We start from the raw sequence: 22,016 nt of genomic DNA on the forward strand, positions 1-22,016 counted from the left end.
AACTGTCTTCTACATGTATAGATTTTAAATATGCTATTTATTTTTGATAAGAGCTTCCTAACAAGGTCAGAATCTATTCAGGGCCATCTCACATGCTTACAGTTCCTCTTTTTAAGGGGGCTATTTCTCCCTATTTCTTTTAAGAGCTTTGCTTTGCAGAAAAACCCCTTGGTAGCTGAGATGCTACTTACCAGATTTCCTGTTAGCCGTATTGTGTTTTTCAAGCTCTTTTTTTTTTTTTTTTTTTTTTTTTTTCGGTCTGAAGCAGCAGAACTTTATAGGAGGTATAGGAAGTTTCTCAACTGCCTCCAGGCCATCTGGGCAACCAAACTGTGAAAGCTGCTGTGGTGAGGTGATGGGAGGAAGTCTCCTGGCCATCTGCCAGTTATTCATACCCCACCTTCATTTATACATACTGAAAGTTTCTTTCTGGCACAGGAAGGTGTTTCTAATGGATATCACCTAGAATAGGGAGCACCTATTCTACACTCAGCAGAACTGAGCAAGCTTCAGGTCACTCAACTACCACACAGACTAGCCACTTATCACAGTCCCCAGTGTTTGCTCCAAGAGGCAAAGACTTCACTGACATCTACTGTAGACTCCTATCTTAAGGAAGCTTGCAGCAGGTCTTTTCAAACCCTCTGTTTTACCAACTTCCTCAGCCTCACATGTGCAGCTGAACAACACCAATCTGATATGAAACCACAGCCCGGAAACATCTTTTTGTACTCTCATTTCATGTACTTCATTTCCTTACTTAACTACCCCACCCAGATGCAAGGTAGCAAGACTTTTTATTAGGAGAGGAGTCTTGGCAGGCTTGTTTCTACTCAGATGTAACTTCACAGCTGTTACTTGACAGAAGGTGAAAAATAGACCCTTGACATGTGTCTATTCAGAGGCAGGAGACCCTGGCACATGTGCACACCAAGTGCATTGTGTTACAATCTTCTATTTTTCTTTACAAACTTCCTATCTGAAGTTCAACCAGATAAAAGCACCATCCTACCTAATCTTCTTCTGTCCAGCCCAAATATCCAGAGTAGGAAACCTGTCAGGAAGGCAACTGGGAGTCTGTGCTGCCCACGTTGCTCCCTTGTCCTTTCCCGTCCAGTGGCAAAGGAGCACCATTGGCTGTACCTATTGACTCCCAGGATGTCTCAGTAAGGGCCAATATTAGAGGAATGCTGCTTGGAGGCCCCATGCAGTTTGTTCATTTTTTTGACCTTTTAAGCTCAGCTGTGTCCTCTTTTTGTATCAGTTGCCAAAAAAATTACTTTCTCAAGTTTTCTGCCTCACACCAAATGCTTGCGGAATTTATATTTTCATTTTTTTCTTGTCCCTACTGGACAATAAAACTCAGAAAAATAACAAGTAGGGGAAGAAGTACTGGCTCTGCCTGCTTTATGGGCAGATACTCTGAGTGGTTGGAGAAAAAATAGATTTACTGTCCAAGCAGTGATGTTGTGGTAATTTTAACTCTCAGGGCAACTAAACTCCACCATAACTGCTCTCTCACTCCCCTTACTCAGAAGAAGAGGAGGAGAAGAAAATATTATGGAAAGAAGCCAGACCCAGCCAGACCCAGCACAGTGGTTCACAGAAGGAGTGAACTTCCCCAAACAACCCTGGTCACATGACTTGCTTCACTTCATGTTTCCCTGAAATGTGAAAACTGAAACCAATTCTGTGGGAAGTGGGAGGTATAGTCATGTAAATTAGAGTTCCAACATGGGGAGATGACAATCTTCAAAGAAAACAGGAAGGAACAGGAAGGGCCAAATACTGTTATGTAATTGGCCCTGCATTAAAAAAAAAAAAAAAAAAAAAAAAAAAAAAAGAGAGAGAGAGGGGAAAAAGGAAAACAGTTCCATAATCACTCCTAGATTGACAGTCAATTCAGATTGTTTATAGAAAAAAGATTGGCATTGAGTAGTGGTGCACAATACAAGAGATGATAGTAAAGAAGGTGTAGTTAACGCTGAATATGTTGTTCAATGCATGGGTATGCAAAAAGGCAAGCAAAAAAAGGGAACCACTACAATTCAGAGGGAGATATGACAATGAAAAGGACACCAACTATACTATGCATGGAATTGTTCTGTGCTCATCCCTCTTCACCTTCCTTATTCAGGACCTATTCAGGAGTCTGAGGACAGGTACAGTTCTGCTTATTCACCAGTATTTGCCATGGGGTCTTAATTGGGATCTTGATCCCATCCTGCAGTACTACCATTGTCCTGGTACTACCAGGTGCTTGTAGCATTGAAAGCAGTTGGCATTGAAAGAAGATCCTAGAGCCCTTGGAATGGAATTAGGATCTGAGAGAGAGCTGCAGGATCACATCCTTATGGAATTTCTAAAATACTCCAGCTTGACATAAGAACTACAGACAAACAAGTGTCTGCACAACACATAGAGAATTTGGAGAGGATTATTTTGGCCTAATGGCCTTCATAGGACACTGTCTGGAGAACTGGCAAAGTAGTTCTCCTTTGGCTTTCCTTTGCCTGTTCTTACTCTTCAGCTGTGAAAGAAAGATGGTTCAGAGGGCCATGTAGCAACCGCAGAACATGGTTAAAAATTACATTTTTTGCTTGGAGTTTGACTGCAAACACAATGTTGTGTTAAAACATTTGAGAAGGTATCCCAGAGATGGGACTCAGGGAGGAAAGGAATCTTAAGCCAATATGACAACAAAAAGAAAATTTTGTAATCGTGACCTAAGAAATGTTTCTCTCTCTTCTTTTTCAGACATTGAACTCTGTGCAGATTTCATCAACTATCAAGTCATTGCATTCTTTTCAAGTTCTGTGTACTTTATTTCACTTGAACCCAAAGTACTGCACATCAAGTCATGTTTCACATAAAAACTAGGGCATCAGAAGAAACAGGGTGCATCCAACAGAACACAAGTGTGTACAGCAGAGTACACAGAGTAGAGCCAGAGCAATGAAGTTTTCCTTTTGGAAGTGGGAAATTCAGATTGCTGGTTCCAGAGCCATGGAGTTCTGGTAGGAATCCATCTAGACATCTGCAGAAAGAAAGAACAAGAAAAGGCGCAGTGCGTAATGAATTTTTAGGAACAAGTCAAAGGGCCAAGAGGTCATAGGGAATGAATTGCAACATATTTTTGTCATTGACATAGGCATTTCCAGTTGCATTCAGATTTGGGATACTGTGAGGACTGCACACGTGAGGGATATATGGAAATGGAATAAAAATGGATCCTTTAAACTCTCTATGGTATGTTCAGACCCTAGTCTACACTGAGATCAGTGTCCACGACTAATACAGTAGATTTCAATTCAACGTGCAGTTCATCTAGCACTTGATGGAATTAAATACAGAACAGAGGTGGTTTCAGGCTGCTTTGCTTGCTTACAGCCAGTTTTCTGTTCCTACTATTTCATCTGTTCCCATCTTGAAAGCCTATTAACACTAACCTGAACTGCAAGGGGAATTGTATTCTCTTGCTGTGCGGTCATCTGTAGGAACAAAAAAAAAAAAAAAGAATGTATGGTGAGCTGCAGAACTACATGGTAAGATAATGCCAAGCTTTTTTCTTTAACACAACCATCCCACTACCTTAATTTTTCAGGTTGTGAATACAGGAACAAAAAATGTCTAGAATTTTCTTTCACACGTGTCCACTCCAGCTATAAAAGGTATTATTACACAGTGTGATGCCTTCTAATAGAAGGACATTTTTTTAAACAGAGAACCTTTCAGTAGGCTTACCTGGAAGCCTCATTTTTTACTGATAATTAGTAATCTCTTGTCATATAACAGTTTTTAAAGTGTACATATTAAGCACAAAAATTCTGGTAGAGGATGGGATAGCAAAGAGAGCATATCAGGTGACAGTATTTAGGTCTGTAAAGGCAGGATTAAGAATTCTCCTCCTCTTGACATAGTGTGGGAGGGGAAAAAAATAATAATAAAATAAAATCCAGTATACAACATGTAGACCTACAGTGCAGCTTTCTAAATCTCCAGTGCTACCTTTCACATTTTGCTCTCATATTCTTTTTTAATAATTCTTATTGTTATGTCTGCTGTTTTGCCTCATACTGGTCATGGAATAATCAGAGAGTGGCTCACAATAACACCAAGATTTGTGTGTGCTAATAGTTCATTTAGAGCTTTAAAGGATAAGAAATTATTTTCCTAATATCTGACAGCACCCGGTGGGTAGCAGGATTATTACACTATATCTGAAAAGCATAGAACTAAATTTTGCCTTACGATGGATCAGGGTGGCAGCATGTTACACTGATTTTAAACAAATGCCTAAATATTTTCAAGAGAGCTATGAAGAAGGGGAAGACCTGTTAAATTGACAAAGAAGTTTTCTTTCTGCAGAGACCTAGCCTGAAGTTAGAGCAAGTCAAAAAACACTGTAATTTTGAATACATGTACACCAAAAGATAACGGCAGTGTCCATCAGTCTCATCCCAAGAAATGTACAGGGACAGAAAAGCCAATGATTCTGCAACGTGAATGTAGAAGTTCTGTACAGAGGAAACCCAAGCTCAGAGTTGCAGGAAGAAGTGCACTGAGTAAGGGTTATAAAGGATATGAGCGGGGGGTAAGATAGTGACCCTCTGCCTATGCCACTGAAATCTCACCTGGCTTATAGTAGTCATAGACACGCACTGTTGCTGGTTTCAGGTTCCGTACTTCAATATCTTGTTCCACTGAGATGTTAAGCTTCAGAGAAGTCTTATCCAGCTGGAGGGAAGAACAGAAAGGATCAAAAATGCACTGACCATCTCAAAGTCATCTGCATCCCAACTTTATTCCCCCTGCATCAGAGATTTCTTTCTTCACCTTTAAATGTTCTCCCCCCCCCTTCCTCTTTTGCCAAAATTTTGACATGCTTGACCAGCCTAGAGATTTGTATTTCTGATCTCTAAAAGTCCCAACACAAAACACTGCTGCTGCTACTATGAGAGACCCATCACAAAGTTCTGCTGTTGCAGTAGTACAACTTGAATACTACTTGAATGAGCAGATCCCTGTGGTCTTCCCCTTACCTCTTCCAAGTAGATTGTGACTCTGTCTGTTTTTATCTCTGTCTTTTTCACAAAGAGTACTTTCTCCAGCTATGTTGGAAGACAAGAGATGTTTGGTTAGCATCAGCTCGTTAGACTTGCCTGTTATTTCACACATACTTTGATATTTGTCGGTGTACCACTGCTAATTATGGCACTTAGCCTAGATAAGGGAAGGCCTGCATTTCCTAACTATAAGGGCATTGATATTTGCTGGGAGCACACAGAGCCTTAGAAAAGACTTTCTCAGATTTGGAACAAACGTCCTTGAGCTGTGATCCTACTTTCAGCACTTGTAGAAAAGGTAAAGCCCTTTAATAGGAAAATATGATGGATCTTTTAACTATTTCCTGGAACACTGAAGCAGGTCATTAAGCAAGTCAATGAGATTTAACAATTATTTATGGAGTATCCCTCCAAATAAAATAGCACTGGCAACCGAGAGGAGTTTCAGTGCATCCCAAATAGTTCTAACTAGGTGTTTTTCAGCTCCTTTCTAACTTCTTTCCTCATACGTGACCTTCACTACTGGACATGACAAAACTGCACAATCAGTTCAGTAAGCAGAAAGTTACCTTGTGAAATAGCACACAATATCCGCACTTGGTTCATCTAGTTATCTTATATTAAGATAACCTCACAGTAGCTACCGTATTTCAGCAGTTCTTAGAGGTTTGGATATTTCTGGCTGAGTTACATCTGGAAAGTAGATCTTATCTCAGAGGAGGACAGAGGAAAAAGTCTTACCGCGTTCACAGACCTCTTCATAGCAATGAACCCTGACAGCATCTCCACCTCCACCAGGACCATGTTACTGGTCCCACGGTCCCCGATGTAACTGAAGAAAGGCAGGAGAGAAGCCCATTAGATGCAGAAGGCATCACAGCATTTCCAGTGATGGACTATGGTCCAAATTCTGGTATGCTCTACAGTGACATGAAAGCACAGCAGCTTGCCTAGCTAATAGGAGAAATGAAAAAGTCCTATGCCCCATCTGCTTGCTCAATATGGAGACAGATTGTGCAGCAAATGTATGATGCTTAATATTCACACTGCCCTCTACAAAAATTGAAGTTATCTGTGACATTACAGATGGGGAGCAGACTGGTCTCATTTTCTTGCTTTCCCATTGCTCTGGGAGCTGCTGAGCTGACTGAGATGGTTGCTGTGATTATGCAAGCCACTGCCAATGTGTTTCCCTTGCTTCCCCCGGCCTTAGCTCTCACTTCATGATCTTCTTGTGATACCGGTGTATAGTTAACTTTTGTTTTGTGTGAAAGAGATAAAATATGTACTTTGAGGAAAGGACGAGATTACCCCGGCCTTGGAGATGTCTAAAGGATGTTTAACTGAGGAAATGCTAATCAGCAAGAATGTTATGTTGACATTCTTGAGGGAAGCATCCTGATGTATTCCCTTGAATATGTCAAGGATCAATGTAATGTGAATAGTTGGCTGAAAAACAAAAATTAGGAGTATTCTAATGTGAACTATCCATGAACTATCCTCATTGTAATAGTAAAAACCATGTCCCTAGGCTGGGAGACCTCACCTCAACAAGGGACCCTTCCTTTCTGAGGATATATAGAATGAATCTGTCATATTGGCAGTTTGCTAATTATCTAACCAATCAGAGGCTGGGGGATTGTAGATGTATTGATAAGAGATTGTATAAAGAGTGGCTTGAAAAATCCTTAGGGGTGCCAGCTTTGTGGGAAACCACCTGGTACCCAGTCTTGCCCAATTCCGAAATAAACAGTATCTTGAGGTAGTGTGTGGATTGGCTCATTGCACACCAGGTAATGAATACAAACATTTTATCAGACAACACTTGTAATCTATAGAGGAGAAGGGTCTACCCTGGTGTTTGTTGCCACAGACAGGAGGTATTTAGGTGTTTTGTTTTTTTTTTCTGCTGAAGGAAGAGCTTTAAGGAATCACATACCTGACAGAAATGTGGATGTCAAGCTGTTTCCTAACACCATCACATTCTCTTGGTGTTGTTTGCACATCCAGGACAAAGGCCTCTTCTGTTTTTGGTGGTGGGGTGTTATAGTAGAGAGTACTCTGGTGGAGGAGAAAACACGCCTGTGAAGTGCCCCAGAGCTTCCCTGCTGGAGACAAAGGCCTATCTGCACTTCCAGCTTTTAACAAATCAATAACCAGCAATGAACACAGCTGGCTACAGCTGTGCTTTCTGCTTAGATATGCTGTGTTCAGCACACAGGGTCTGATACATCTGCCAAGTGTAACCCCCAGCTTGGAGGCTCAGCTATCTGCAACCCAAGGCCTCATTCAATACAACAATCTATCATTTTTACTGAAAAAAAAAAAGTTGTAAGAAAGCACATTAGCTAAAATCCTGCCCATAAAGAGAAAGAAGCCAAGCTTCTTCAGGTTCTCAGAACTTGAGGCAATTGTACCTACTTAGAATCAAACCTCACTTAAAGGTTCAGTGGAAAAAAATTAACAGCTCTGTTCATTCTGTATGCTCACCTGTACATACACACAGCCACTGCCAGTCGCCTGTACTGTGTACGTCCCTGGGACTGCAAGAAGAGATGCCTGTTGCAGGACCAACTTGTTGTTCCTATGCACGTGGAACTCTAACGGAGAAGCTTCCTTTCCTTTCACTGTCACATTTACATTTCTCATTTCTTGAGGAAACAGGGCTGCATATTGAGACAGTGCCTGCAGGCTCACAACTGTGTCCTGAAGATAGAAAGAAAGTCACTTTGGTATGAAGCAGTGCAGTACAAGATCCATCACACTAATCCAGGCACTACATGGAGAACCACACACCTCATGGCCCTGCATCATGCTGTGATGCAGCTGTGCCACTAAGGGCATAGGTAGCAGGATGACTTCTGTTAGTTGGCAAGGGTGGCTTCAGAGCCCTAGGACTGGCAGTCACAGAGTTGGGTGATCCCAATTACACCACAGAAAAGAAGGGCTTCCCCACAGCACTCCCCTTCCCAAACAGGGCTCATGTATGCCTCTCTTCAAAGGGTGGATCGGGAGTGACATGCAAGACACATGCACATGCAAGACACATGCATATCTCTCCAGGTACAGTCTCTCTCCTTCCCCCGTAACTTTCTACAGCTTGTTACCTGTGTGGAAGCAAATCCCCCACGGGCATTTCTTTGTTCACTGAGCCAGTGCACAAGCTTGCTTGCTGTGTTTTCATTGACTGCCAAGTCTGGGTTGGAGACGTGAGCCAGAAGGATGTAGGCTACTGTCTCAATCATAGAAGAAGAAGATTCTTTACTACTGGAATCTGATGTCAGATGCTCTGCTGTTGCAGGGAGAAACATGTGGAAGAGGAAAACATTAGATCCCTATGAGCATTAGCTCATCCTGTGCCAGTAGCCCCGAAGGACTGGTAGCTTTCTTTACAACATCAGAAATGCCTGAAGCTTTCTGGACCACCTCAGAGTGCATAAGCCAATCCTTCTTTCCTTCCTGTTTTTTTTTTGTTGTTGTTTTTTTTTGTTTGTTTGTTTGTTTGTTTTTTGTGTGTGTGGTTTTGTTTGTTTGTTTGTTTGTTTGTTTGTTTTTTGTGCTCTGAAAGGCTATCTAGCTACGTTAGACTGCATTTCTTCCTTTGAAAGCACTGGAGATCCAGGCTGCATATATGGCCCCAAATCCTCATCAGTTCTTCTAAGAAACTGTTCCTCTGGAACTGATTGATTCTCAATACAGGCTTTTTGCTTAAAGTGCCGTCCTGGTCTTATTGAGCTCTGTGTATATTGAAAGCTATGTCCAGTTAGTGGTGACAGTGACGAACCAGGTCCAATACCCCTCATCCCAACCTAGGATGAGGGAGCCATATTGGTTTTTGCTCTGCACCCATTAACTTCTTTCTCAGTGATGTGCTGTGAGGAGGGTGGATTCTGGACAGTGACTAGTTCATTAAGGTCACTAAGTGGTGTAGAATGCATGACTTGACTCTGAGAGCCTGAGGGCATTTTCAGTCTGGCATGAAGACACAACTGTTTCTTGCCTTAGAACCTAGTTTTACACTCTTGTAGAAGTCCCCAATGCAAATTATTCCCATCCTACAGTATTTTTGCTGTTTCTGCACTTACCTGGGATAATCTAACCTATAGATTAACCTTGATTCTTTAAAAAGCACCAAAATTCTCATCAAGATCCAACTGTAATCCTGCTAGTGAAGATAACAGAATCCCAGTCACCTAGCCATGGAAGTTATGTCTCCAGCCAACAGAAGGTAGCCCTCTCAGGCAGGGATTCTCCATTAGACAAACTGGCTGCTGCTGGTAGCTGCTCTCATATCCTCAGACTCAACAGGCAGGACACAGACATATTTAGACAAGTATAACAAACACTTTCCCTCACTTACAACTCCAACATTCTTGGCATGTCACTGCCAGCTATTATCAGTGGAAGCAAGAACCAAAGAAAACTATTGTTTGACCCGTAGGCAATTTGTAGTGTTCCATGCCCTAAGTTCTCAAGGGGATATTTTCCAAAGTGCTCAGTAAGTTAGAAATATCAGGCTGACTGAATATCAGTGAGGGTGTGCTCCAGTCACTCATTCCATATGTACCTTTTCAGTAGTAGCTCTAGTGTGTGCAATTCTACTCCTTCCAGTTCTCACACCTGCCACCCTGTTAAACCACCTCGGCAGCTTGAATGGATATGCAGTGAACTACACTGGTAGCTGGTGTGGCTGAAAAATACTCTCTTCCTTTTTCTTCTGTTATTTTTCAGTTCTTGGGGTAGTTCACCATACTGCCATATGAAGAGATATGGGGAAGAACTTACTTAAGCCAAATCAGGTACTGCTGTTACCAACTATATCACCATATGCTTAGGTGAAACCCTACCTGGAATCTTCATGTGGGATATAAGTCCAGTTCTTTGCAAGTTAAAGAGACAAAAGGAAGAACTGAACTAAAGATTCATAAACCCAAGATCCCTGAGCTGAGTAGAGCAGCAATGTGGAAACTGTCAAAAGGCTTGAATGTCTTGACCAGCAGCTGAATAGACATAGTAAGGCAAGTTGCCTCTGCGAGGTTTCTTGTACTGTGTATGAATTGTTGAGGAATGATAGGGGCAAGATTTGAAGCCAACTCTTCCTAAAGTGAAGTGAGACTTTGACCCCACAAATTAAATGTAGATTGCATCTGTTCCTTTTGACCAGAAATTTTCTCTTGGGTCCAATTGTCTCCAGAATTCTCTCCTGAATACTAGAAACCTTTCACAGCTTCATTAAATTATCATTTTCTGACACAAAAGCTGATGTGAGAAAAGTTAAATTTCCCAATCCACTATAATTAAATCCTACCAATATCAGGTCTTAAACACACTCTCTTGAACCCATTCTTCTAAAAGGCAACAGCTTACCAGTTTCCTTCTCTAGCTTATCCAGGAGCTGTTGTCTCATCTCCATGTCCTTAGTCAATGTGAAGACATAAGCCATCAAGGCCTTGACATAAAGATTGGTCTCATCAATTGTTACATTCTTGAGGCAATGCAAAGCATTATCCAGCATTGTATCCTGATAAAAGAATCAGAAGAAACAGAAGGAATCAGAAAGAAACACTGTAAATTTGATTTGGGACATTTTTGTTGTGAAACAGTATCATCAACAACACTACAGTATCCCAGATACATCCTTTCTGCAAGCCCTGCATCATTTTCAAAGACTATTGTTCCCCCTAAGATTATCTGGGAACGGCAAATGCTCTGCTTGTTGCAAGTCAGTCCATACACCTTAACCATGGCAAAAATTTCCTTTTGAGATTATCATGTGCAAAGGTGTGGCATGACAGAGCCTTTCACCAACTCAATCTGAGTATTCCCTGAACCCACAGACCTTGTGAGGAACAATGGGTGGATCATTCTCCCAAACCCTACAAGAGTTCAAATGTGACTTACATTCTTCTCCAGGTGGAGCTCCACGAGTGCAGCAGTGATATAGGCTGTTAATGAGAGTGTATCATCCACACCACCCTGCGAGTCACAGACAGACATCAGAAAGAGGAAAAAAAAAAAAAAAAAAATTGCTTGCCTGCAAGCATTGCGTGGACTGTTATTGTTTAACGACTGAAACTGCCTATGGATAGCATATTTACCAGAGGGTAGTAGCATGCTTCTGGACATTCTTGACATAGGAACTGAAAAAAATCACTCCTAGCTCATTTCCTGAACATTGCAAAAGTCTTGTGCAGCCTCAGAGCCACGCAGTATAGGCAAGCAGCCTAGGTATGCCTTTTCATAGAAGAGAGTGAACCAAAGTGTTCATAGCATCATAGAATGGTTTGGGTTAGAAGAGATCTTAAAGATCTCCTAATTCCAACACCCTTGCCACAGGCAGGGACACCTTCCACTAGATCAGGTTGCCCATCCAACCTGGTCTTGAACACTTCCAGGGGTGGGGCATCCACAGCTTCTCTGGGCAACCTGTGCCAGTGCCTCACCACCCTTGAAGTGGTGAGCTATATATTTTATAAAATATGTTACAAATGGACACTAGAGCAAAGGTTTTATGGTGTAGGATTTGTATGCAAGAAGCAATGCAAGGTTACATACAAATCGATTGACTGCGAGAAGCTACAGATTAACATAGGTAAACAGGCATTCAAGTATTTCTTTCCCCATCAGAGGACATGCATTCTCAGGGAAGTTTTGCCTCCATCCTCACACATGAGACAAGGCTGCATCATAAATGAGGGGAGAAATTTGGGCTGAGATGCCATGAAGCATTGTTCACATTGATAGCCAAATCTTCAAAGTACAATAGGAGGGCACTTAGTTGTGCCCCAAAAGATGTGTACAGACAGAAAGCCCATGTTAAGAAATGAATGAAAGTCAGAGAAGGATGAACAGTCTACATGTACATTCTGGTTTTATTTTGTACTGCATAAAAGTTTTAAGAAAAAAAAGTGTAACCCCTTGCTTTGCTAAAATATCAGCTTGCTTTCTTCCATAAATTTGCCTTATATTTAGTAAGGGTGACTTTGCAGTATTATCAGTCTGACTTATTCTTACTGTTACAAACAACAAGAACCCAGGTACTGCCAGAATGCATGCAGATGCTTGGTACCTGAGCACCAGGGCATGCTCATCGTGCATTTCCAGCTACAGGGCAGGGATCAATTTTTGGGGTGCCAGGCTCCAGGAGAACTTATAGTCGGTGTACAGTGCAGGGACAATTGTGTCTTCAGATAATCTCATATTAGAGCACAAAATCAGGCCTATCTGGACAATCTCTACTGTGGGCCATAAAGAATGAAAAGAGGGATAATCTGGCCAAAGTGTTATAGACAAGCACTAGAGGATACAAATATTTCTCCCTGTGCCCCTAATGGGCCTTGGTACAATCAGCCATGGTGCCATTTGGCTAGAGTAAAAATGAAGAAAACCCAGCAGAGATTAAAACCTCATGTTGAAGAAATGCATGGTGTTTTAGGCCACGCTTCTTCATTCTGCTCTGGGAAGCTGTCTTGGCTGTGCTAAGCCATGAGGAGATTGCTTTATGCTACTGTGCACAGCAGAAGAGCCTAGGGAAGTGACCCTGCGTTATGCTCCCCCCAAACCTACTTCCATGGCTATTGGCCATACCTTCAAGTCATTATTGAAGAGCTTCCCCACACTCTGGAAGCATCCACTGGGCAGCTGGTGCTTCCGAAGCCAAAGCACAGCATCCTGCACATGACCCTTATCGATGTAAATGTGAGAGCTGGCCTGTCCAAAGGACCTGGCCACAAAGGCTGTCAGCCTGTGGACAGAGCACAGAGTAATACTGTGTCACAGCCAAGAACAGGAAGAGTAAGAACAATAGGTTTGGGATGACAGCACCAACTCTGGTCACTCACCACGTGTTGCCCTGGGTGTCTGCCTTCCCAAAGGCACTGTAGGAACCATCATCATGTTTGTAGAGCAGCTGACGCTGGTAACCTGTGAAGACAGGTGCAAGGACACAACTCTCAGTGTGAAGGCATGTAGCATCTCACACTTTACCCTTGCCAAAGGAAGCATGTTTTACAGCAAGAGACTTCACCAGTTCCTACAGAGACATTGAACCAAACCTACTATACCACAATACCCTGTGCATCCCATGGCACCAGTTACCAGTTACCATTGCCCCTCTGCTCATACAGTTCTCTTGTGTAAGTTCCCATCTCCCAAACATCTGTCCCAACGTATGGTACAGGAAAGAAAGGGAGATGAAGGGAGTAAACTTCCTATCCGTGGGAGGCTGCTGAGCATTCTGTGTAGCAGGTTAAGAGGACTGCCAAGCTGGAATGTGATGTGCATTGCAAAATGAGACACAGATAGTAGCACTGCATTAAATTTGGATTGTACTGGACAGAGCTGACACACCAGCATAATAAATGTCCTAAACCAGAAGGAAACACTAAGTTATCAAACTCCTATCTGTCCCCTATGGCCACTCTCTATTCCAATTAAGCAGCTGATGTCCTCTTTCTACAAGGAAAAGTCCTCTGTCTGCCTCAGACTGATAAAAGAACAAAACACGGGCATCACTTTATAATGCAAATCACATTATAATGCAAATCATTAATTACCCAAACCATTCTCAGAAAAGCAGGCTTAATACCTCAATAATAGCCAGAGATAGAAGTCTTGTTTCTTCAGAAAGATGCTTTACCTTTCTTGAAACAATTTCTTGTACTCTGTAGTATCTTTCTTTAGCATAGCTCTGGCAGTGCTTCCTCTCCTGCCGTGCACCCAATAAACCAATGCCCTACACTCCTGATTTATGGTACCTTCTTTTTGCAGGAGAAGGAAGGACAATGCTTACCAGTTATCAGGAAATGCAATGCTATGTTTTCAATTTCTGGGTCCAATTGTTTAGTCTTCTGCAAGTACTCGAGTATGAAGATGTTTGGTGCAAACTGAACCAGGTTTTGTTCACCACAGCCAAAGGGCATCTCAAGCAGCTGACCTAAATTCTGAAGTGCTGGGCCCATGATATCCCCTAAAATTTGAGTTGGAGGAGATAGAGAAAGAAAAGCACAGGCATTCAGCAATATGAATTGAGGGGACTCCTGCCTTCTTCAAACTCTGCTGGAATCCTGGAAAAGAGCCAGCTCCTCATTAAACTGAAGCAATTCATATCACATTCAGATTTCTTCAAATCCTTCCTGGACTACTCCAGCACAGCAAGGGAAGACTGGATCATTCTGGAAGAAGGCTGCAAGAGACATCAGAGGAGATACCCTGTGTCTTCCTCTCCAGCCACCTAGGGATCACCCATTCCATATTGAGAGGAATTACTGCTGAAAAAGGTTACTTGATACACATTCCTGAGGCTAACATTACACCTCCTTCAGTTTATCTTAGGAGGAACTGGGTTGATGCAACATTAAGACCAAAGTATTATGCAAGCTTTTCCCACTGGAACCCAAGAGTTGGTAAAGCCTTTCTCACCAATGACAGAGAAAGTGGCTCGGCCAGATCCCTCCAGTGTTTCTGCAGGCAGGGTCAGGGAGAATTCTTCAGAGACTGTGTTATCTGAGGAAGGCAAAACCCAGGAATGTATTCAAGGGAAGACATCACACACAGTGACAGCAGCCTCCTCCATAGGCAGCCCGTAGTGAGCACGAGCGATGAGGGAATGGTGTGCCAGCTGGGCGCAGCACCCCCTCCACTGGCTGAACAGGAGGCCCAAGTATACTTTAACCCACAACGTGGCACCATTCTGTGACTATCTGTGCAGGTCAAGGCATAATGGAACCAGATAGCTGGTTCCAAGGGCAGTTTGCAGGGAAACCATGGCCAAACAACCAAAAACTCTCCCCAAAACCAGCACATGTGAAAGGGAGAGAGGCCAATAGCACAGAAGGATGGGAGCTTGCAATGGCAAGGGCCAGCAGGAGGAAGTCTTCACACAAAGCCTGAGGTGCCCTTGCAAAACTGCTTCACCCCTCTGCTGATTGGTAAGGAAAGACCCTTGCAGGGGGGATTGAGCTGAGTAAGGCAGCCCGATCTGCTCCCCACATAATAACTAGTGAAACTAAAAAAAGTTGACGGGTGATTGTAGTAGGAGACTCTCTTCTGAGAGGTATAGAAGCACTCCTCTGCTGACCTGATCTGCTGACCTGATCTGCTCCTGATAGACGTCTGCTGCTTACCTGGGGCTCATATCAGAGATGTCACCAAAAGATTGACCAGACAAGTGGCATTCCACAGGGGTCAGTACTGGGACTGGTGCTGTTTAACATCTTTGTTGGTGACATAGACAGTGGGATTGAACATACGCTCATCAACTTTGCCAACAACACCAAGCTGTGTGGTGCAGTCGACACACTGGAAGCAAGAGATGCCATCCAGAGGGACATGGACAAGCTTGAAAGGTGGGCCTGTGCAAACCTCATGAAGTTCAACAAGGTCAAGTGCAACATGATAGGACAAGGAGTTATGGCTTTAAATTAAAAGAGAGTAGGTGTAGAACAGATATAAGGAAGAATTTCTTTACTGTGAGGGTAGTGAGGCACTGGAACAGGTTGCCCAGGAAAGTTCACTTCAACTTCACGATCACAGAACTTCACAACAGTCCCTGGAAGTGTTCAAGGCCAGGCTGGATGGGGCTTTGAGCAACCTGGTCTAGTGGGAGGTGTCCCTGCCCATGGCAGGGGGGTTCGAACTAGATGATCATTAAGGATCCCTTCCAAACCAAAACCATTCTATGATTCCATCCTGCTCTCATGATGGACAGCAGCCAGGGATTTATGTTCCATACCTGTAGCACAGAGATAGGCATTTTGCGTCTTCTTTTGCAGTACACCTTCTGGCTGCAGGTGAAGAAGAGTAATTCAGAATGGGAAGGCAGGAAAGGAAGTCTCCATGCCTCAGTAGGCCTGTTTCCAAGAAAGGTCTAAGCTTCTTCTTGTTAATCGCCTCATGGGGTAACTCACTGTCCCCAGGTGTTCTCCAGACTGGGTCTGACTAACCTTCACAAGCAGAGATTTTATCACTGTGTCTGTCTTTCCTCGCAATGGTGTCACAGCAACCTGGTTATCACACAGATCATGTGAATCTTCTGCCACACTGCTTACAGTGATATTCACTTTGCCTGCAAGAAGCAAAAGGGTATGTCATTGAGCACTTGCAGCAGAGATATCTATGTACAGATGACAGGACCAGACACAGAGGCAGGCAAATTTCACACCTCCTCCCACTGTTGCCACACATCCCTCTGCTCAACCTCACCCAGTCTGGTGGCTGTCACATTCCACACAAAGGTTTGTGTTTCATCGGCACAGAGGCAGCTGGTGAACTGGCAGCCTGGACAGGCATCCACTTTTAGTTCTGGGGTGTCTTTGAGGGTGGTGTGCACCTGAGTGTGGTGGGGTGTACAAACACGCATTAGCATAGAGTCAGTGCCAGGCCCTGCTCAAATGAGCAAATACCATGGGTCACAAAATATAAGGCAGTACTTTGTGGCCCAGATGCCTATATCTACATCTCCTGAGAAGCTCAGAGCTTGCCTTTGGGCTCAAGCTTTTGCTCCAACAGAGGCTATGGGACTGGGGGAATACTCACTTGGATACAGTCCTTGAGGTAGTTGAAGACAGTGGCTTTTAGGCTGAAAGTCTCTCCTTGGGTCACAGAGTAGGGCAGTGACAGATCTACAAAGAAAGGCTGGAAGACCCTAAGCGTGGCCAAAGGAGAGAGCCCAAAGCCAGTATCAGCAACACAGAAGGTATTGGTATGCCATTCTGTAATAGTGTCGGGTACAGTAAGTTGGAGAGATGCTTGCCCCTCATCACTACAGCAAGAAGAAAGAGAGGAGAACTTGCTCAGGAGCAGTCAGAAGTTTCCAGGGGTCTCCCTGGGGAAGGCAGGCAGAGGCTGTTACCAACCCAACAGGGACCAAATCCCAAATCCAGGTTTCTGGGAAATGTGTCCGTGGTTTGGGCTTTTCTGTGTCATCTGACTGAGGTACAGAATCAGCATGGCCAACATAGTTGTCTGCAGAAAAGCAAGTGGTAGATCAGAAAACAGAATCAGTATGGGTGAAATTGCTTCTTCATTTGCAGGCAATCTAACACAAACCATAAATGACCTGAGACACAGAACAGTGTACACAGGATTGGCTTTTCAGTGACAATATGACACAGTGTCAGTGTCATTGGGGAACACAACTTTAGGGAGAGAGGGTTGGATGGACTTTAGCCTGAGGTTCAGTCTGACAAAAATCCAGAAAGTTTGGTCTGGATCCAGAAAGGGACAGAACACTTAAATGGAGTCACACTGTTTTAAGAAGTCTGTGAAAATACTGGTGGAGAGCACAGTACATTTTCTGTGAAGAGTGCAGAACCCAGGAACAGCCAGTAAGGCAAAGAGATTTGAGCTTTTATCTGTGATTTATAAATCAGGTCCTTTAAACTGAACACAGACATCATTCCTTTCATACACACACAAAAGAGAAACACAGCAGGGTGGAAATCAGCCATCTCAGCTGCAGCCTGGTCAGGACTGGGAGAGGAGAGCCCCTTCAGTCAAGGAGTTGGGCAATTTGAATTACTTACCAACTTTACTGTCTTTGCTGGACAACATCTTTTTCTTAAAGTCTCGTTTTATACATGAAACTGGTTTCTTGATTTTAGTATTGGTTAATATTTTCATGCGCAACGTCTGGAAAAACAGCAAAGAGAATAAATCAGTGATAAATAAAAGGGAAGAGGAACGCTGAAAATACTTGAGATAGCAAGAGTAAGTGAGTTGTTCGTAGATGAAACAATAAAAAATGCTACTTGTTTGTATGCATATGCATAGACTTACAGATTCACACTCGGGGCAGTGCATGAGGAATGCACTATGCTTACTGATAAGTTTCATCTTTCCCCATAGTCCCCAGGTGAGTGTGGACATGATGGAGAAGAGCAGGGTACAGATGACTTTTATCAGTGAAAGTCAGGGCAGCTGAAGTTTGCTAAGAACAAATTCTTGTAGGCATTCAGGATGTCATACTGGCAACCACTGTCTCAGGAAAAGTTTGGTACAAATGCAGAGAATCACCTTAAACAGATTAAAGACATCAGCTTCACTTTGGTACCACGGTGCTTCCTTATGAGTCTTTTTATAGAGATCAGATTTCTGAGGCAGACAAGGGTATGCATCAAAGTCTTCCAGGTGATAAGGGAACCCTCGTCCTCCAATTATAAAGCTGTCTTCAAAGACTGTCCTACACAGCTGCAATGGAAAAATAGAGGTCTTTATAAGGAACTGGGCAACATGCATGTATTTGTACAGGTCTAATATTTGTACCGTAGCCCTCTAATATACTTCATAAAGTTTCATACTTGAAGATGTTGGCACTGGCCCAGCTTGCACTAAAGGACACGAAACCCAAGTTGATAGTGGATGTAGGAATGAAACCCTTAGTTTGCAGACTGTCACCTCTGACAGTTCAAGGTTTTTAACTCTAAAACAAAAGATTTGGATAGGACACATGACTCAGTTTGAGCACAGGGCATTGGCATATCTGAATTACAAATTCAGCCTTATAGGGTTCTGTCCCCTGGCTTCTGTTTTCTAAAGAACTGCTCAGGTGCTCAGCATGAGCTGTCATATGGTTATAATTCAGCAAGGCTGGAAGCAGAAGAACAGGAGGACCCTAGCAGGGGAAAAAATCACTTTTAAAGGCTTAGCCTCACTGCCTGATAGCAGACAGAAGGGCGGAGAGGAAGGTAGATGTGAGGAAAGCACTTTCCCTCTAAGCAGTGTGCACTAGCATCTCTTTGAAGCTGCTCTCTCCACCTACTTCTGCAGTGGTGTGCAGCTCCACCACTCTCCAGACAGGCCCACAGTGCAGGGCAAATGCACTAGGAACACGAACAACACATAACTGCTCAGAAGAGGCCCAGGAGGAGGAATACCAAAGCAGCCACCTAAGGACACTATGTCCTGTTAGGACTATGGGCTTCCTCCTTTCAGGATCCTCCTGCCAATGCATGGAGATAGAAGGCAGGCAGACATAATGGGGATGGCCATGGGAGGCTGCACTCACTGTGTATGCTGTTAGGGTATTGTTCCACGTCAGGAGGACACTCTTGTCAACAGACTGGACAGAGCACAGGGATCCAGGAGCAGCCTTGAGATCCAGACTGACTTTTGACCCTGGGACTTCCTCCTTGCTTGAGAAGTCCAGTGCTACCTGCAAAAGGAGATGGGGTCAGGGGTTTACTGTTGGAGGGTGGGACTCTGCAAGTCTTAGGTGTCTGGACAGCAGGGTGAAAAACAGAGAATAAGGTAGGGAAGGGAGCTGAGATGCTGACAGAAACCATCCTGGTTCATCAAGGTTCATCCTGGTTCGTCCTGGTTCATTCTGATTCATCCTTCATCATGGTTACTGGGGCTGCAGTGCATACAGCCCAGTCAAAATTCCCCTACTACCACACCGCCACCTCCTGCTGATCCAGAGCTCACACACCTAGCTAGGCAGGCAGGCTTTCTTTTGCATTAGGGAGAGGACAGGGATAGTGTACTCCCAAGTCACTCATGGGGAATGTGGGGAGTTCAAGGTGGGCTATTTTACTCCTCCAGAACAGCTTGCCACTCAGCGTAGGGGAGGGCAGAACTAGGAATTTAGGTAAGAAGGAGGTTATCTGTTTGTTTCCCAGTCAAAAATACTGGACATCTGGTTTAGCATGTGTCCAGCTTACACATTTTGGCTGAGGATAAAACAAAACTAAGAACCACAGCAGGCCAGAGCATATCAATGGTACAATTGTTCTCTCATTCCATTCTGTGCTTCTACCTACCTTGTTTTTAAAGCATGTTGCTACTTGAAACTCTTCCACATCAGCTACCACCTCTCCATCCAAGAAGAGAGCATACACTAGAAGTCTGATGTCAGGAAGGAAGTCATTGCCAACAGTCAGGGTGAATGAGAAGGAACCCTGTAGATCTGCACAAGACAACAGCAAAGAAGAGGGAGAAAGCTCTCACTTGAGTTCACACCATGCAGAATCAGCTGATTGGGGTAGGATACACAATAAGAATCAGAAGAGGGAATTCAATGCTTTCTACCTGTAGACATGAACACCCCACACATACACTGCCACAGATTACAGATTAACAATAATCCCATTATACTAGTCACTACTTTGGCTCAAGGTTGCCAAAAATATCTTTTTCTTCCTGTACCTTAGATAAGCAGGCAAGCTACACAATTTTTTATCTTCTCCAAAGATACAAGGTAGCAGCAAAATCAAAAGGTTGGGTATTACGTTAATTATACAAGACAGAAGAAGGACACTTGTCTAGAAGGCCACTGAACTGTTGAGAGTAGAGGTTGTGTTGGTCTAGTGAGGTGGACCACGCACTAAGAACTCATTTCAACAGCTTCTTCCTGTGGATAATAGTAACACCTGCAGAGATTGTCATTGGTTGGCAGTCACAAATTTCTGGTATTTGTTATGGTGCACTTAATTTTCATGAGGTTCTACTCACTCTCATGCTGGAGAATTGATACCTGCTTCTCTCCACTGAAAAGGATCCTGCCTTTGGCAATCACCTGAAGAGCAAAGAGAAGAGCCATTGAAGGGCCGGAATTCTGCAGGTATGAGGAGAGTGAGAAAAGAACAAAAGAAGAGAGAAGGAAACATCTGACATACTGCCACAGAAGCTCCTCTGGTAGGCTATGCCCTAAAGAGGTGGTGATAGCTGGGAAGGGACTTCAGAGGTATTGGTTAGGACATGAGAAGTTGCCACTTATGAAGCCAGAGGTACATCTGAGGCTAGCACTAGCAGCTGTTTTTAAGCACCACTGAAGTCTGATTTCACAATGTTAGGATACAACATTTTTCAAACTTATGAATGAGCTCAATTCAGTAATCCATATACTAATAACCTCTCAGCTAGACTGAAAGTAATCGGACTCTTGCTTTGGACTCACTTTCCTGTAACTGAACATCATCAAGACATGGTAACATACCTCTGGAGTACATCAAGGCCCTGGCAATTTCAAGTTTTTGTTTTGTTTTGTTTGTTTTTCTGTATGGAACCAGGCCAGGGGAAGTCAGCTGCACCAGAGATTGCCTCTGAGTTCACATAACAGAAATTAAGGTGAATGGCAGGTATCTATCACCCAAGATTAGGCCAGGACAAACAAAGCAAAGCAGCTGGAGGATAGGAGAAGGCCCAGCATCTTGAGGATAGGAGGACAGGAGGTTGGGGCAGAACAGAACACACAAACTGACCTTTACTGTCCTGGGAACAATATACTCTTTACCAAGAGTATCTGTGTGCTATTGTGAAAAAGATAAAATACCAGTAAGTGTGACCTTGCCCAAGATTCAGATGTCTTCTCTGCTCACCAAGTAGTAGAAATCAATGTGGTCTGCTTTAGAGCTGAGTTTATTCTGGTCAAGGATGTAATCTACTTGCACTTCCTGCTCTTGATCACAGGGCATCACATCATTCCTGGCCTTGATGTCAAGGAAGCTGTTGCTCTCGGAGTAGAAAGGTTTCAGCCAGTATAAGCTATCCTCAATATCTTCAGATTTCTTCTCAGTGTCATTTCCAAGGTAGTAGGTGCCCTTCAGAGCACAAAAACACAAGTAAGCAGTCAGTATGACCTGAAAAAGGAGCTTGTATACTTTGAGTCTGCAGAAAATACTAAGTTATGACCTGGCAGATGACACATCTGTATGTCATCTTGTTTAAGGTCATCATTTTGTTTAAGGTCAATTTTGAAGCCAATAACACTTTATCTTACAAAGTTCAGTAGCTTTGCTCACAATCTTACTCTTCCTCCTTTATCTTTCCATGGGAACACACTTACCATCAGTCTGTAACTGTTCAGCATGAATGCAACACCCATGTTTTGTGTTTGTACTTTTGCTTAGATGCCCTTAAGTACAACAGGTGCCAAAACTGCTTTTGCATGATGAAGGTCTACTTCCCTGTGGAGAATCTAAGGCTCTGCAGACAATATCTGTGGGCCTATGA

General features: G+C 43.3%; 1 protein-coding gene across 2 annotated transcripts in view; it reads right to left on the minus strand.

Annotated features, from left to right (window-relative positions):
* Positions 1-2,801: 2,801 nt before the first annotated feature.
* LOC101795816 (alpha-2-macroglobulin-like protein 1) overlaps positions 2,802-22,016 on the minus strand; it is a 28,504-nt gene continuing 9,289 nt past the window's right edge. The window contains exons 13-37 of one of the 2 annotated variants that reach the window (XM_072042828.1): positions 21,383-21,604; positions 20,517-20,580; positions 19,822-19,971; positions 19,072-19,214; positions 18,081-18,254; positions 17,591-17,696; positions 16,922-17,030; positions 16,602-16,827; positions 16,269-16,395; positions 16,010-16,131; positions 15,799-15,850; positions 14,487-14,570; positions 13,858-14,034; positions 12,908-12,989; positions 12,654-12,810; positions 10,968-11,042; positions 10,434-10,587; positions 8,174-8,355; positions 7,557-7,772; positions 7,006-7,127; positions 5,808-5,898; positions 5,043-5,111; positions 4,635-4,737; positions 3,450-3,491; positions 2,802-3,037 (exon numbers count right to left, since the gene is read on the minus strand). In XM_072042828.1, coding sequence (XP_071898929.1) covers positions 3,030-3,037; positions 3,450-3,491; positions 4,635-4,737; positions 5,043-5,111; positions 5,808-5,898; positions 7,006-7,127; positions 7,557-7,772; positions 8,174-8,355; positions 10,434-10,587; positions 10,968-11,042; positions 12,654-12,810; positions 12,908-12,989; positions 13,858-14,034; positions 14,487-14,570; positions 15,799-15,850; positions 16,010-16,131; positions 16,269-16,395; positions 16,602-16,827; positions 16,922-17,030; positions 17,591-17,696; positions 18,081-18,254; positions 19,072-19,214; positions 19,822-19,971; positions 20,517-20,580; positions 21,383-21,604 — 3,057 coding nt within the window. In that variant the 3' untranslated portion in view covers positions 2,802-3,029. Of the gene's footprint in view, positions 3,038-3,449; positions 3,492-4,634; positions 4,738-5,042; positions 5,112-5,807; positions 5,899-7,005; positions 7,128-7,556; positions 7,773-8,173; positions 8,359-10,433; positions 10,588-10,967; positions 11,043-12,653; positions 12,811-12,907; positions 12,990-13,857; positions 14,035-14,486; positions 14,571-15,798; positions 15,851-16,009; positions 16,132-16,268; positions 16,396-16,601; positions 16,828-16,921; positions 17,031-17,590; positions 17,697-18,080; positions 18,255-19,071; positions 19,215-19,821; positions 19,972-20,516; positions 20,581-21,382; positions 21,605-22,016 lie in introns of both variants that reach the window. The other variant, XM_072042827.1, reaches the window with a different exon arrangement.

Source organism: Anas platyrhynchos, chromosome 1, assembly GCF_047663525.1.
Source record: "Anas platyrhynchos isolate ZD024472 breed Pekin duck chromosome 1, IASCAAS_PekinDuck_T2T, whole genome shotgun sequence".
Lineage (NCBI taxonomy): Eukaryota > Metazoa > Chordata > Aves > Anseriformes > Anatidae > Anas > Anas platyrhynchos.